This window comes from Petaurus breviceps, unplaced genomic scaffold (assembly GCF_028583685.1).
Source record: "Petaurus breviceps papuanus isolate PSGF00001 unplaced genomic scaffold, PetGlider_PUasm1.0 224, whole genome shotgun sequence".
Taxonomy (NCBI): domain Eukaryota; kingdom Metazoa; phylum Chordata; class Mammalia; order Diprotodontia; family Petauridae; genus Petaurus; species Petaurus breviceps.
The window spans coordinates 7,640,530-7,657,796 of record NW_027185887.1 but is presented as its reverse complement, the minus strand read 5'-3'; the positions used below and the strand labels follow the sequence as shown (position 1 = coordinate 7,657,796).

General features: G+C 35.1%; 1 protein-coding gene across 9 annotated transcripts in view; it reads right to left on the bottom strand.

Annotated features, from left to right (window-relative positions):
• Positions 1–17,267, bottom strand: part of ATP9B (ATPase phospholipid transporting 9B (putative)) — a 509,413-nt gene that overhangs the window by 65,127 nt on the left and 427,019 nt on the right. For all 9 annotated transcript variants that reach the window (XM_069095002.1, XM_069095000.1, XM_069095001.1 and 6 more), the window contains 2 exons: positions 8,621–8,782; positions 7,736–7,828 (listed from right to left, as the gene is read on the bottom strand). In XM_069095002.1, coding sequence (XP_068951103.1) covers positions 7,736–7,828; positions 8,621–8,782 — 255 coding nt within the window. The remainder of the gene's footprint in view (positions 1–7,735; positions 7,829–8,620; positions 8,783–17,267) is intronic.

Genomic DNA, 17,267 nt, shown 5'->3' with positions numbered 1-17,267 from the left:
AATTAAGCAGATACCCAAATATTTTAAAAATAAGTAAGGCATTCCTATGTACACAAATATTTATAGCAGTTCTTTTTGTAGTGGCAAGAAACTGGAAACTAAGGGGATGCCAGTTGGTCGGAATGGTTGAACAAATTATGGAATATGAATGTAATGGAATACTGTTGTGTCAAAAATGATACAACATTTCATGAGACATGATGAAAAGGATGTTTTTCCAGAGAAACCTATAAAGACTATTATGAAGTGATGCACAGAGAAGTGAGAGAGCAGAACTGGGAGAACAATGTATGCAGTAACAACACTAAAGATAAACAAACAACTTTGAAAGACTTTAGACAGAAGTCATATGTCATCAATGAAATGTCCAACTACAAGTCTAGAGGACTGATGATGAAGCATGCTACCCATTTCCTGACAAAGCAAAGAAGTGATGGACTCAGAGCACTAAATAAGATACCTGCCCACACATGCACACACATATACATGCACGAATTTGTTTTGCTTGATTGTGTATATTTGTTACAAGGGATTTTCTTTTCTTTTTTCCAATGGGCAGGGGAGAAATGAGAGGTAGAAAAAATAGATTTTTGTTAGCTAAAAAAAAAATGAAAATTTAAAATGCCATCGGGGTGGAGTTTAGAGGAGTGAGATATGTCCAGCCTAGGAGATGAGGGGAAGAAGTGTCATAGAGATAGCTGCATGAATCAATAAGTTGAGTAGCATTTTGAAAGACATAAAAGGTGGACTGGATATTTCAGGCTGAAGAAACATGAATGAATGTGTAGAAGGTACAGATGTATATCAAAAGTATAAAAATTGTAAGATTTACTTCAGAAATAATAAATAATAAAATTTGGCTGGAGTCTAGTGCATATGTAAGGATGTAGTATGTCAGAGAAGTAGCATGGAGCCAGAACTTGGGAGTCTTGAATGTCAGACCAAAGAGAAGGTAAATGAAATGATCACAGATATGATTCTGGAAGATTACTGTGACAAATATGTAGGATAGACTGGAGGGGATAGACAATGGAAGTGGGAATGGTGAAGGAGGAGAAAAAAAACTGAGAATTTAACCTTAGGGAATAATAAGAATTAGAGATCAGGGAAAGAAGAAAAGGAATCTGTTAAAGAGTGAGAGGTAAGTGGAAGAATCATGGCAGTGCCTTGTTTTCAAAGCCAATGGTTGAAAATTTCAAGAAGGAAAAAGTGATGAGCGGCATTACTTCCTGTTAAGGAAGCTAAGAACTGAGGAGAGACCATGCAACTTGGAAATTAGTTCATCTATCTGGGGACCTCCAAAGAATGGTGTAAGTAGGTAGGTAGGCAAATATGAATTATAATGGGCTATGGAATTGATGGATAGGAAGGATTTTTTGAAAGCAATGTATATAACAATGATAATAATAACAGCACTTATAAAAAACTTTAAGGCTTGCAAAGAGCTTTACCTATGTTATCTCAGAGGCTAGCATATAAACTATTTTTCTGAGACCTTTCATAGTAAGAGGAAAGAAAGAAATTGAATTGTATTTTGGGTAGTAGAGTTGATGGAATATATATTTTTTAAAGCACTGGGAATATCTGAGCATATTTGTAAGCAAAAACGAAGGAACAAATGAAAAGAGGAAGACTGAGAATACAAAACATAAGAACTGATAGAGAAAGCTCTTAAGAGGAGGTAGAAGAGGATAAGCTTAAGAACATAGTTCATAGGTTAGCTTTGGTAAGAAAGAGAGGTATTTCTCTGAGACAGGTGGAAAGATGAGACAATGAATGAGTAAAGGCACAGAGGAAATATGAAGGAGAAGAAGTGAGCTTCAGCAAAATAGATTCAAATTCCTCAGTACTCATAAAGCCAGGTCATCTGAAAGTTAGGGAAGGAAGAAGAAAGAATAGTTGTAGTGAGGAATTTTCCAGAGCCAATAAAAGATGAATAAAAGATTTATCAAGGAGTAGTGAAGCAATATCTCTAGTTTGCAAATTAAAAGAATTAGGGAATATAAGCATATGCTTATAGGGAGGCATAGTCAAAGATCCTTTTGCAAACAGATTCCCATTAAAGCCAAACAAAGGGAGAACAGAAAGAGACAGAGAATATAATAAATTTATTTTCAGGCCTACTGCCTGATTCTCATGGAACCTGCTCTAATTTCATTTAGTCCCTGGGCACGAGTAGGGGGCTTATTTTAATGGATGGATTGCTTGTTTATGCTAACATTGCCAATGTTTCAGATTGTACTTTAATTCTAAACTTTAAATTTTTGTGGTTTTAAGTTTCTCTCTGTGTGTTAGTATAATGTTGAAACATCTCATGTTTACCCTATCCTAAAAGTAAAACTGTCTAAGATGACTGAAAGGGAAAAAGAACAAATTAATTGTTTTTAGTCATTAAATAAATAAGGATTTCAGAAATTCTCTTTGGCACTGATATTGGCTTTAAAACTTCAAAGGTAACATTTCTTTTCTTTACACAGTTTCCTACAAGGAACATGTGTTTTTAAAAAGTTTGAAAAAGAGAGGAAAAGAAACTTAAGACACAACTAAATCTCAACAAAAATGTTTTAATCATAACATTTTCTAGAAGTAGTATTTGCATTAAATATGACCCAAACTTATTCATCATTTCTGCATGGATAACAGAATGCACTGTATATAGAACAGTAGAAAGAGTGCTGGATTTGGAGGCAGAAGACTTGGGTTCAAAACTGGGCTCTGTCTTTTAGATACGAATTTGGGCCTCACTTCAGTCCTTATCTGTAAAGCAGGGGTTGACCTATTTGAAGATCCTTTCCATTTGTAAAACTATGATTCTATTTTGCATTTAAAGTATACCATCATTGAAATCCTGAAGACTTGGTACTATTTGCAACATACAGTTTTTTCTCTAAGAATTTTTAAATTCCAGTGCTGTATGTTTCTAATTGACTATACTATGTTTTATGGGTCTTATAAAATGAAAAAATTTATGACAAAATATCCCAGCAGAAAAGCTGCTAGAACTTTAACCATGTAAATAAAATCTGTTTCAATAGGAACAAAGAACAGTCTTTCAAAGGTACTTTGATGCATGCTATATTCTTCCTTGAAAATTTGTACTAAAAAAAAAAAACATTTAAATGTGCAGATTACAGCTTGATAATGTAGTTCAGAAAACCACTAAATAAATAAATGAACAAGCAAATGGATTATTCTTTTTAAAAATGCAAAAATAAATTAGTAAACCAAATTAATACACTTGCTAGGCTGGGGTTGGAAATGAAGGCTACATCTAACACAGCAATCATCTGGATACTACCGTGTAATGGTAATGGGAATTTGAAGATCTTCCCTGCTCCTTAATAGGTCAAATGCAATCACATGGAGTCCATGTTGGGAGGAGCTTGCTGAAAGGGTAGAACAGAAAGGGTGGAGCAGGAAGGAGCAGAAGAGAGCCAGAACAGCTGGGAGCAAGAAGCCTGGAAGCAGAGCAGCTAGCATGAGTGAGATAGGAGAATTTTTGCTTAAGGGGGCCTGTTTTGTTTTGAAGGCCTGATGGAGGGAAGACTTGTGAATGTTGGTGTTCATTGCATTGGTTGTGTGTACCAACTTCTTGGTTGCTATGATGGATTTGGCTTTCTGGTATTGGGACTTGGCTTTCTAGTATTTGAATAAATGTTCTGGTTCTGTCTTCCATGTGGAGAGCCTGTTACATTTTGTGATTCACAACTACACCAGTATATTCATAGCTGCTGTGGGTGCTATGAATAGCACATGTTGGCGTTATAACCCATATATAGTAAAGCATAAAAATAAACTCTATAAGCAGCATATAAAATGATAAGAGATAAATCTTAATGACTGAGAGAAACATAATATTGAATGTTTGACCTTTTGAGCATTTAGAATTGACAATATCACCTAGGACTCTAAAATACCTTACAACATTAGAATGGGGAAAGACAAGCTTACACTTTAGGTGATGGAAAATAAAGACATAATTTTATTTTAACACTTTATCTGACCCAAATGTTCAGATTTGGAAATGTCTGCATTTTTGGTGGACAGAAGAAAGAATGCTCTTATCAAGTTGTTTTCCATTGGGGAGTATGAGCATCTCCATGTGCCACACAAATACACACACACACACACAGACACACACACACATACTCATAAATGTTTGTACAAATCTTCAACCATCAATTATACCTTTGGAGAAAAGAAAAAGCTTTCTAGAAATTTGAAAACATGTTATTTTCCATTTAATACAGGGGAAAGAAATACAAACTATGAGAGCAATGTTAAAGAAGCACTATGATATGGAAAGAGCACTAGACTGAGTTCCTGGGTTACAGGCTCTGTGCCAGGAAGGAGTGTGACCACAGACAAACTCATTAACTTCTAAGTTTCAGTTTTCTCATTTACATTGTAGCAATAATACCTTTAAAGGGCTAATGGGATGAAAGGGCTTTATGCAAATGTAAGTTATTGTTATTTGTGACAGTTGATAAAGAATGTAGACTATTCCTGGTTGTTCTATAGTTTTTAACCTAGGAATAATTTAGTAGACTTATAATGCACTTTATATTAATTCTCCATAGAGAGATGCAATTTTACATAAGATTAAACCTTAATATAATTAGATTAATATAACAGCACTTTTTTTGAGAAATAATAATTTATCAGAATAATTAAAATGAATGCTGTATTATGCTCTGAAAGTCATTGAGTTTGGGGTCTTTTAATAGTAATGGTATTTAAAGATTCCCCTGTATTGGCTTGGTTTTTGGTTTGATTGTGTTAAAACCCAGAGCTTGTTAATCGCACTTGTGGAATGGACTTGTTGACGTGAAAAGAGAGTGCTGAACTGGGAGGAGCTGGTGACATAGATTTGGAGAGACACAAGAGAGAGGCAGAAGAACTTTTTGGAAGCAGCACCTTTGGAGGCAGAGACTGAGAGGATTGCTGAGGGCCACTTTGAATTGCCCAGGACTTTTGAGAGCTGCCACTCAGAGCTGCCAAGGACTGAGGAGACATGGCTGTTATGCTGGTACTTTGTCTGCTTTGATGTTGTTTTGCCAGATTTATCCACTGGTGAAAGACAGTGCTGTTGTTGCACAAGTCTGGGAACCTTTCTGTTGGTTCAGAGCTCTTGAGACTGTTCTGCAGACAGAGAGTGAATACTGTCCACTGGTGAAGGACAGTGCTGTTGTTGAAGAAGTTTTGTAACCTTGCTGTTGGTTCTGAAGCCCTGAAGAAGGATTTTCTTCTTGTATGTTTACAGAAATCCTGGAAGAGGGTTTTGCTAATGTTTTCAGGGGTCCTAGGACTGTTCTGCAGACAGAGGATGAATTAATGAAGAGACTGGCAATGTATCTTGTGGCCTTGCTAAGCTTTGTCTCCCCAGGAACAAAGATTGCTGAGAACTTGCCTCTGTCAAGATGAAGAGAAGACCTCCATTTGGGTATTAAGTGCTGTGCTTAAACTTGTTGTAACTCTGGGGTAGATTCAATTGTGATCCAGGGGTGGGGAACTTTTGACCTTTTTGTGTTCTGTGATTGAACAAATGAATGTACTTTACTTATGATTGGAAACTAATCTCCATTTGAGAAGAGGGGCTTTGTGATGGACTAAATGAAAGTACAGCCTAGGGGTGGAGTAGTATTTAGAACAGGGATTTTGTAATTGATTGAATGAATGTAAGGTGCTGGGGTGGGGTAGTACTTGGAGATTATTTAATCACACTTAGTAAATGCTGTATTTTGAATGATGTCATATTTTGATCTTCTCTGTTCTTAATTTGTCACTGAATAAAATGGAGAGCACCTATGCTGGTATTCTGAACCTTGGGAAGTTGCCTTTCCTTGGCATTACATTACAGGTCTTTCAATTAATATGATAAAGGACATTATAAAGTGTTGGTCTTTCACTAAAAATACCTTGCAAGTCTGAATCTGGCAAGCAATAACAATAACAGTATAAGACATCTGAATTGGAAGGAAGTAAATCAACCAAAAAGTCAAGCAGATTGTATACTAATCAAAGTTTGTCTCTAGTCTCTGATAGCTGAGTAGTTATATTTTCCATTTTTTGACAACGAATATTCCAAAATTTCAGGTGCAGATTTACAAAAATATTCACTTTCCCTAGATGAAGAGTTTAATACTTCCTGATTTTGAGAGCAAAGGTTTATGCCCATCATTACAATTTTAGGGCTTTTTCTTAAGAAGAGATCACTGTTGACTAATGGACTTGTTTACTGTTATTTTTGAGAAAGCAAAATTCTTTTAGAATATAATATATACACATAAGGATTTTGTGTATAGCTTTTATGGAGGAATTTATGTGGCAGAGTGGATATAGTACTGAACTTGGATTGAAAAGATTTGTGTTCAAATCCTGCCTCAGACACTTATAAACTGTGTGGCCCTGGGCAAATCACTTAACTTCTCTCAGCCTCAGTTTCCACATCTGTAAAATGAGGAATAATGTTGGTCCCTACCTTAAAGGGTTGTTATAAGGATTGAAAGAGATATCTATGTAAAGGTTTTTGCAAACCTTATAGCACCATAGAAATATTATTATTTTTATTGTTGTTATATACAGAGATATGTATAGTAGACATTTGGCATTCTCTGTAAAGAGTAAATATGACTAGAAAAAATAATACGCGATGGTCTTAATAAAGCTGTCTTTGTGGGAAAGAATTTAGTGTTGTCTGTTTGATGTGAGACATTTATTGATTTGACCCCAGAATGCTAAATAAATTAAACAAATACTTTACAATTAATTGTGTATCATTATCGCCAAAAGTAATTTTTATGACATTCTAGTAGGTCTTGAGGGAGTTTAATTTATTCATGTCCCTGATTAAATCAAAGTGCCCTGAAGGAGATATTGATTCATATTGCCAACACCATTATGAACATATGTGGTGTGATCTTTATATTAACATATTGTCTTTGTGTAGGGCAGATTAAGATCATTGCTGATGTGTAACTATACAATGGGTTGTATGTGAATAGACAGCTATGATAAGGTATGATTTGTGTATATAAAACAGACACAGAATTGGCCAACAATTTAAAAGCTTTTACTTAAGCATCCAAAAAATTAGAAATCTGACCATCTGAAGGAAAATCCTAGCTAAATAAGGCATTGAGACAGAAATATTATTATTTTAAATCTAATTTGATGGATAAATTGGTTTTAGAATCTAGGCTGCATAAATTCTGTATAGTGACAATTGTACATTAGATCAAATTTTAAAAATCTAATTAAGTTAATGATAGTTTCTAAAATGTTTTAAAGCATCACACTGGTTGCATTCATAAAACTATTTTGAAATTTGAGTGAATAATTTTCAGTATTCTCAATTTTCTTCTGACAGAATGCAAAATATTCTTCAAAATGGCTGAGTGCTATTTGCCATCTGCTTCATGATTTATATTTATACTAAAAGAAAGAAGTGGTCTGCAAATACCCATTGAAAAAGGACCCACTTCTGTACTTTATTTTACTGCTTTCTTTTTTGCTTCATGAAGAAATGAAAACAACTTCTTTCTTCTAAGCCACTCTGTTGGATGACAATGCTTGGCTTAGAACTCCTTTTTTTTATATTTGTCTGAGTAATAGTAGTAGTAATATAAAATTGAGAATAGAAAATAACACTTTTTTTCTCTCTGCTACTTATAAAACTGTTATTTAAGTATATCGTAGAGCTCATTTTATGGAAAAAGAAGTGGAAAGGTCTTACCTCTTCTTCTAACCAATCATTGTACTGCACAATGCTGGACATAGCAACATCAGCACCTTTCATATAAAATGTAATTTCTGCAGTAGATTCATCCTGTAAATGCAATGAAAATAAACAAAGTGGCAGCACTTCTAATAACTTGCTCTTGGGTTAAGGCAAAATATACTCCTTTATGACAAATCTTTTGCCATTATGTGGGCTGAACATTCCCGTGAGATATATAATCAAGAGCTAAGATCATACATTTTATTTGATCTTTGAGATGCTAATTAATAAAATAAAATTTGTCAAAATATTTGTGAATATCATAACAATATAGGCATTATTTTTCTCAAAATCTTATAGAATAATTTAGTACTTAGTTGTTTTGCAAACTTCCAAGATATATCAATGGATATGTGTTCTTCAAAAAGAGGTCAGTTGTATATTTGGCAAACTTATGATCATAAAGCATGAATAAATTAAACGTAGTTTTGTTTAATTTTAAACAGCCCAGGTTAATACAAGTACACATTCCTGTATATTCAGTTATTTAGCTTGTTAGGTATTTATTTTATTTCTGTGGATGGCTCATTAATTCTGCTGTCAATGGACTATTAGTTTAGGGGTTTCCAATTCATCCACTGTTCGTTGGTCTTGAGTTTGCCTTGTTGAATAAGGAAGGTACACATAGAACATATTGAATTCTTAATGTCCTTTTCCTATATCTAACCATAATGATAAGCCTTTTGACTAAAACTATTGACTCCATAAAATATTGGATGCTGAAGAATAAAACCTTTTAAAATTATTAATTGAAACTACCATTACAGAGTAGTCTATTTGTAATGTATACATTGAAGCAGAATATAAAGTATTTTTCCAAAATAAGTTTAAAGGACTTACCCTCACTATGATTCCCATGCGTTTGCTCTCAGAAGTGAAGGGAAAAATCTGCAGAATAGAGTATGTCAGAATCTGTCCACCAGGGGTCTTCAGCTGCATTGAGGTAAGGTCCCTGTTAACGAGAGTAAGACCAACACTCTCTGTCCATTGAACCAGAGCTACCTAAAGAAAACCATGCAAAATGTTAGAAATCAATTATTCCCTCATGTAAATGGCATCAAAGACAAATAATAAGCTCTAGGTCGGAGGTCAGAAGGTTTATGATGATGTGTCAAACAGGAAAGTTTATAACTCTGGAACTTGAAGAGTTCCTCCCTCCCTCCCCAGTTCTGGGGGATTGGAGGTGTAGGTAGTTCATAACTTCAACTACAGTACTGAACAGTATTTTTCTTTCTTTTTTTTTTTTTTAAGCAATTGGGGTTAAGTAACTTGCTCAAGGTTACACGGCCAGTTATTTCTGGGTGTGGTGCTGAGTGTCTGAGCCCGGGATTCGATCTCCAGGTCGTCCCAACACTGGAACCGGTGCTCTTACTCGCTGAGCCACCTGGCCGCCCCTTGAACAGTATTTTTCTAGGTGTGCAGTATAAAAAAAGTTTTACATGACAGTTTTTTTTTAAGAAAGAGAACATTATTCATTATGAAGACTTTTTAATATACTTAGTATCTAATAAATTGAAGTAAATTTTCCTTATTAGGGGCGGCCAGGTAGCACAGTAAGTGCACCGGCTCCAGTGTTGGAATGAGATGGAGATCAAATCCCGGGCTCAGACACTTAGCACCCACCCAGAAACACCTGGCCATGTAACCTTGAGCAACTTACTTAACCCCAATTGCTTAGGGGTGGCCAAGTGGCTCAGCAAGTAAGAGCACCGGCTCCAGTGTCGGGATGACCTGGATCAAATCCGGGCTCAGATACTCAGCACCACACCCAGAAATAACTGGCCGTGTAACCTTGAGCAAGTTACTTAACCCCGATTGCTTTAAAAAAAAATTCCTTATTAGCTTTCTAGAGATCTTTGTAAACTAACATGAAACAAATATCTATTAGTCCTGGATAGTTTAGTCCTGGAAGGAGAGGAAATGACTGGATGTTGTCTCATGCTTCTTTCTATTTCTGAGTCTAGATTTGATAATATTGTAAAGAGATGACTTTTTCATGTTGATCAGAGGCCAAAGAATTTTGAAAAATGATAGCTATAAATATCTATTATATATAGGTATAAAATATATCTAAATTAAAATATTTTAACAACTAAAAATAAGCCAATTATGAAATAAGAAAAATATTAAAACAAAGTTAGCCATTTATGAATATTCCTTAAATGAAAATATTTTAATATTAAAGATGTTTTTGAAGTTGACATCTTTGAAAACAACTTTACTTTAAGTGTTATACATTTAACTTTCAACAAATACATAACTCAGAAGAACTCTTCTACAGTTAAAGTAACTAAAAATGCCTATAACATTCAAATATAAAAGGATGAATTATTAGAGGAATAAAATTTCCTGAGAAAAATCACTAATGTGCATCAAAATCTTCAAGAGGATTTTGATTTTTACTTAAAAATGCCTTTTCATTTATTTTAAAAAATGTTTTCTCTGACTTTATAATAATTTTTAAAAATAATCAGGAAAAAGATCAAATGGTATGCCATAAGTTTACATAGATATATTTATGGTCACTAATGATCCCAACGAAGATCTCCTCTGGGGAAGGCAGGAGGAACTCTTCAAGTTCCAAAGCTATAAACTTTCCTAAGTTTGACAAATCATCATTTAATATAATTTAAATAGGGATAAGCTATAAAGAGGATTTTTTATGGTTAGAAATTTCTGTATTTTTCCATATAAAATTATCATCTAGTTTGCTTTATAGAAGACTGTGACATGCTAACTTACACATACTTTTTACCAGAGTTTTATTTTGTATCTTCTAACAGTCAATAAGCATTTAAGTGCCTATTATGTGCCAGGCACTGTGCTAAGAACTGGGAACATGAAAAAAAAAAAGGGAGGAAAAACCAGCTCTTGCTCTCAAGGAACTCACAGTCTAAATTGGGGAACAACATGCAAACAAGATACACACAGGGTAAATCTGGGATAATCTCAGAAGACATTGAGAATAAGGAGGGCTGGGAAAGGCTTCTTGAAGAAAGTAGGGATTTAGCTGAGACTTGAAGGAAGCCAGGAAAATCAGGATGAGAAGATGAGAAGGGAGAGAATTCCAGGCATGTGGAACCACTATGAAAATGCTTAGAATCTAACTTAGTGTGTCTTTTACAAAGAGCAACAAACAAGCCAGTGGCATACTGGATGGTAAAGTAGGTGCAGGAAAGCATGGTACAAGAAGACTGGAAAGGTTAGAAAAGGCCAGGTTATGATGGACTTTAAAGGTCAAACATGATTTTATATCTGATTCTGGAGGCAATATGGAACCACTAGAGCTTATAGAGGGATGTGTTTTATCTCAGTTTTACTATATAGTTTACCTTACTCAATTCTACTTCCTCTACTAAAATCTTGCAAATACATCTCATTTTGGTGCAAAGTGACCCTATATTCTCAATTAATTTGCATGAGAAGCATTAGCTTTAATTCTACCAAGCTAGAAATGGTATGAATATGGGCTTGATACTAAATTATAGCTACTGATTTTGGTATGTTAAAAGTTATGAACAGTTTAGTGACTTTTACCATTTTTTTTTCAGGTGACTCAATACAGGGGTGAGAGAGGGAATAAGCATTTATATAACACCTACACCATGCTAACGTGCCTTGTAAATATTATCTTATTTGAGTCTTACAACAAACCTTTAAGATAGGTGCCACTATTCCCCCATTTTACACTTGAGGAAGCTGAAGCAAATAGAGGTTAAGTGACTTGCCCAGGATCACAAAGTAAGTGTAAGTGTGGAGGCTGAATCTGCCCTAAGGTCTTCCTGACTTCCAACCATCCAGTTGCCTATGTATATAAGCCTATATGTATATAGTATTTTGTACCCATAGTCCCAGAACTCTCAACCAATAGAAGGGATGCTCACAAGGGGAAGTGTAGTTAGATAGCAGTTTTTCCCCCCTGAAAAAGATCTAGGGTTTTTAGATGACTGAAAGACTGATAAGTCAGTAACAGAATATGGAGGCCAAGAAGGCTAAAGAAACCTAAGGTTCATTAACAAAGGCAGTGTCAGAAATTGCTATTGCTTTATTCTGCCATGGCCATACCACATCTGGAGCACAGTGTTCAATTCTGGGCAAACCATTTTAGCAGTAACACTGATAAATTGGAAGGTACCCGAGAGGGTAACCAGGATGGTGAGAACTACAGCTGTCATCTAGGGATAGGATGACAATAATTGGGGATATTTAGCCTGGAAAGAGAAGACTTTGCGGGACAGGGGACAGGGCATCTATATTCAAGTAAGTTGATGGGCTGTCAAAAAAAAGAGGAGCTACACATATTCTCTTTGGGCCTAAAGAGCAGAACTAGGAATAATGGATGAAAATTACTCCTGATTAACAATCTTGCCACTTCTATCTCCATAACATCTTTTGTATCCACCTGCTTATCTCTATTCACAAAGCCACCACTTTAATTCAAGGCCTCATCCCCTCGTGTCTACACGTTTGCAATGTCCTCCTAATTAGTCTTCTTGCCTCAAGTTTCTCCCTTTTCAGTCTATCTTCCACATAGCTAACAAAGTGGTTTTCCTTAAGCACAGGTCTGATCATGTTGCTTTTAAACTCCTCAATGTGACTTCCAATGCCTTTTACAATCTGAACCCAACATTCCTTGTGAGTCTTACAATGTGTTACTTTGCTTCCTACACTTCATGTGTCAGCCAAGCCAGCCTTCCCTGTGTTCCTTACACAATACCCTGCATGCCCCCTATCTCTGGGCTGCCCCCAGCCCTGGAATGTTCTCTCACCTCAGGCCATCTCATGCCAGAATCCCTCATTTCCTTCAAAACATAGCTCAGCTGCACTTTTTACATCAAGTCTTTCATCATTCTTCCTTAACTGGCTTGTATTTATTCTGTGTTGATTCTGTATATACACATGCACATGCTGTTTCTCCCAACAGAATTTAAACTTTTTGAGAGGAGGCACTAATTTTTTTTTATTCCTAATGTCTACAACAGTAGACACTTAACACTGGTAATTGACTGAAGTTGCAAAGAGGAAAATTTAGGCTTTATTCCTTGAAAAGGAAAACGTTCCTAAGATTACAACTACTCAAAACTAGAATGGGTGGCCACAGGAAGTAATGTGATCCCCTTTCCTAGGGGATTATTAGGATTCTAAATTTAGAGTTGTAAATCTAGACCTGAGAGGGAATATATATAGTCCAAAATATTCATTTTTTAGTTGAAGAAAAGGCATTGAAAGCTTCAGTGATATACCCAAAGTCAGACAGGAAGGAAGTGTCAGGGGCAGGATTTGAATCAAAGTCCTTTAATCTTTAAGCAGAAGCTGAATGAATGCTGGATTTTTAGAGGGGTTCTTAGCGATGTGTAAGCTGAATAAAGCAGCCTAAGTTGTTCCTTTCAACTCTAGAATTCATTGATTCTCTGACATCAGTATTTTCTGTGATGCTGTAAATCACAAGACACTAAGATTAAAAAAAAATAAAAATTATAAGTGAACCAAAGGCAATAAAAAAAAATGGATGGCTGATAGAAATGGACTGTAGCACATTACTAATTATATCGCGTGCACAAGTGATGGCATGGAAACCACATATCAAGGAAATTTATTACCAGAAAAGGCTATAGATTAGTCAAGGAGTAAGCAGGGAAACAGAGGCAGCTATATAGTGTAGCGGATAACAGTATAAAGGCCTAGAGTTGGGAAGACTCATCTTCCTGAATTAAAATCCGGCCTCAGACACTTACTAGCTATGTGACTCTGTCACTTAACCCTGTCTGCCTCAGTTCTTCATTTGTAAAATGAGCTGGAGAAGGAAATGGCAAACCATTCTAGTATCTTTGCCAAGAAACCCCCAAATGGGGTCAAGAAGAGTCAGACATCACTGAAACAATTGAACAACAACAACAAACAAGTATGAAAGCCAGAGAATGGACAGCTCAAGGGCTATGCTGGTATCTTTGTGACAGTAAGAGTCTGTGAAAAGAATCCAACAAGTTGGCTGGCTCCCCTAAGGAAGATACAGAAGATATGGAATGATATGGAAGGTCACAGATAACTACACAGGGGAGAAAGTATGGTATAGTGGCAATATCACAATTGAAGGGAGTACCTATACCAATGAGACTGTATATCCATCGAAGTATTTTGCATATAAGTAGACACTTAACAGATATGTGTCGAATTTAAATTAAATATCTACATGATGAGTCATTATATAGAAACTGAATTAATCCAGCATAGTTTGTCCTACAGAAACCTCTGTAATAAATTATGGTACATGAACGTACAAGAATATTACTGGGCTATGAGAAATGATGAACATGATGAATAATGAAAAACATGGGAGATATATGCACATTCCCCCTCCCTCCCCTCCATACAACATGAAGTAAGTAGAGCAAGGAAAACAATATACATGATAAATGCAACAACATAAATGGAATCAAAACAATCAAAATCGAATGTTGGGAAATGATAAAAAAAAAAAAAGCTTGCCCCCCCCTGCCAATGGTAATGGGAATTTGAAGATCTTCCCTGTCCCTTAATAAGCCTAAGGGAATTTGAAGATTTCCCTGCTTTGAAAATAAACTCTGCCCCCCCAGTAGGCTGAACATAGTCACATGAAGCCTGTGGTAGCAGGAGTTTGCTGAAGGGTGAAGCAGAGTCCACAGGAAGTTGGGAGTCACAGCCAGACTAGATGGTTGGGAGGAGGGCATGCTTCCCAGGGAGACAGATAGGTTTGTGAGTAAATATTGGTCTTTGGGGAAAGCTAAAGGATGCTGTGGCTCTCTGTTCTGTTGTGGTTTATTAACTTTTTTGCTACTATGATGGAATTAGCTTACTGGATTTGGAATTTGGTTTTCTGTTGTCTGAACAAATGTTTTGCTTCTGTCCTCTATATGAAGAGTCTGTTATATTTTGCAACTGATCACCATGCAGGTATATTTATAATAATTGTGGGTGCTGTGAATATTGCATTGGTGCTGCAACCCCCCTCCCAAATGATTTGACAAGAAAACTGCCCCCTCTCTTTGCTGAGAAATAGGGACCTTTGGATGTGGAACATTATATTTAACATCATGTTTTTTTCTTATTGATCATTTCTGCTGGAGTTTTTCCTCTTTTTTTAAGGGACAAAGGAGAGTGATAGAGGGGAAAATCCATGCAATATGAAAACAAGGGTTTAAAAAGAAGAAACCCATTTTATTTACTAACCAAGTGCTCTTACACTAGGCAACTAATAAAAGATTAGACATATAATAGAATGTTAGAGCTATAAGAGTCCTTAGTAGCCATCTAATTTAATACAAGGTAACTGAAGTCAAGAGAGACTAAATGAGTTTTCCATAGTTACAAAGGGAATGGTAGAAATATAGGACTAGAACTAAAATCTTTTGACTGCCATTCTTTTTAGTGTGCCAGGAAACTGAGAATTTCTTCTGGTTTTTTCATGTATATTAATGTCTCCTCACTAGTTACCTGATTTTTCCTTTTATTAAACTATCAATATTTGATTTCTTTCTGGAAAAAAAAGTTTTTAGGAGAAAAAAGTGCATTATAGTTGAAAAATTTAAGTTTTCCTCTCAAAAATTTTAAAGACTTTATATAGATTCAAATTAGTGAAACTAATTTTGAAAGATAGTAAGACTTGTACCAATGAATGCTGAGAACAAAACCAGCTGATTTTGCATTCTTATAATGATAAAATCAAGAGTGACAGAATAGGTTCCTTGGTGTTTGGTAAAATAAGTGGATTCCTTTCATCAGAAAAAACTGAGGCAGACATTGGGTAAAAACCTGTCAAGGAAATGATACAGGAAGGACTTCTATATTGGATGGAAAGTGGGCAGAGATTGACCTCTAAGGTAAAACTCTAAGGTTTTTCATCCAATGAGTCACTGAATGCAGTTAGAATTAGAACTTGGCTTCTGAGCTTCCTGCCTGCTAAAAAGTTATAGAGTTACACTACTTTGCTAAAATCACAGTGTTGATAATGTAGTACTATAATTTACAGCATATTACTAATGTCAGTGAATGGGACTGTCAGCACTAATAAAAGAAGATATAGAGGCAGCAGAAAAGAAATATATATACAAAAGTAAGAGAAATGAATATTTTAAAAAGAGAATTTTTCAAATGTTCAAAATCAAAGGAAGACAATTTAAAAGATATTTTCCTCCAATAATTTGTATGTATAAGTTAAAAATGATCCAATACTCCTAAGGTTAATTTTCAATTTACTCAGTGAAAGGTTACTATTACATTTTGACCTGTAAATTGTATCTTTCTTCCAATACCCTATCATCTCATGTGTGTCCCATTGCAGTTAGGACTTAAACATTCTATATTTGGTGACTCACATCTGTTTATTATTTAGTTTATGCATGGCTTCACAACCCATTTGAGTTAGAAACTTGGAGCAAAGTCATTTTAGCTCTTTATACCTGGCCTAAAATGCCATACATTTTAAAGCATTGATCATCTCTTTCTATAGGATAATCATATGAGAGAACATAAAAGAATTCATATGCAAATAATTTTAAGTTACAGCAAGAAAAAAGTTGATCTTTCTAGAATCTAACTTTAAAAAGTAAGTTTTGAAATAAAAAATAAAAAGCACTAACATGGAAAAACACTCCACATCCATAATATTTAGGACTAAGGGTTTTATATGAAGTAAAATAAACTTATTTTGGAAATTTAAAGTCTTTTGAAATATAAATAACTGTTTTAGAGTCCCTGTGGAATAAAAATAGCTAGCAGACTGATACATGGTACTTTCAAAATAATAGTCGCTGAATTCATGCCCATCCAATATAATGCTATGTTTTAACTCAGTAGTGTCAAACTCAGAATAGAAATGGATCCCTATAGATCTTGTTTACTTAGAAAACCTCAAATGAACATTATCTAGTATTTTTATTTTGTTAAACATTTCCCAATTATGTTTTTTAATCTAGTTAGGCTGAGTTTGACACCATTACTTTAACTCAAGCAAGCCAAGCTGGCATAACCTCAATGGTAATTCACAACTTTGACTGTACATATGCAGCTTTCAGCATTTTAATATTAAAATTACACAAAAACAGAACGGCAGTTTTCTGCTTTAGTTATAAACACTTTTTCACAAACTCAGTTCATTATGCCTAAATATATTCAAATAATATTTTTTCTCTTTAACATGTCCAACAAATAGTTATCCAGCCTTTCCACGAAGACTTGTACCGAGGGAGAACCCATTCCATTTTTGTAAAGCTCTAATTATGAAATTAGTTGTTAAAACTTTTTTATGTAAATCAAAAATTTTTGTGTGCCATCTACCCATCATTCCTAGTTTTGCCACCTCTAGAGAGCAATAAACAATAAATTTAACCAGTCATATACATGATAGCCCTTCAAATACTTGAAGACATCTATCATGCTTTTAGTTAAATCTTTCCTCCAGACTAAGTGCCCTCAGCGTTTAATACACAGACAACAGGGAAATATAGCTGAG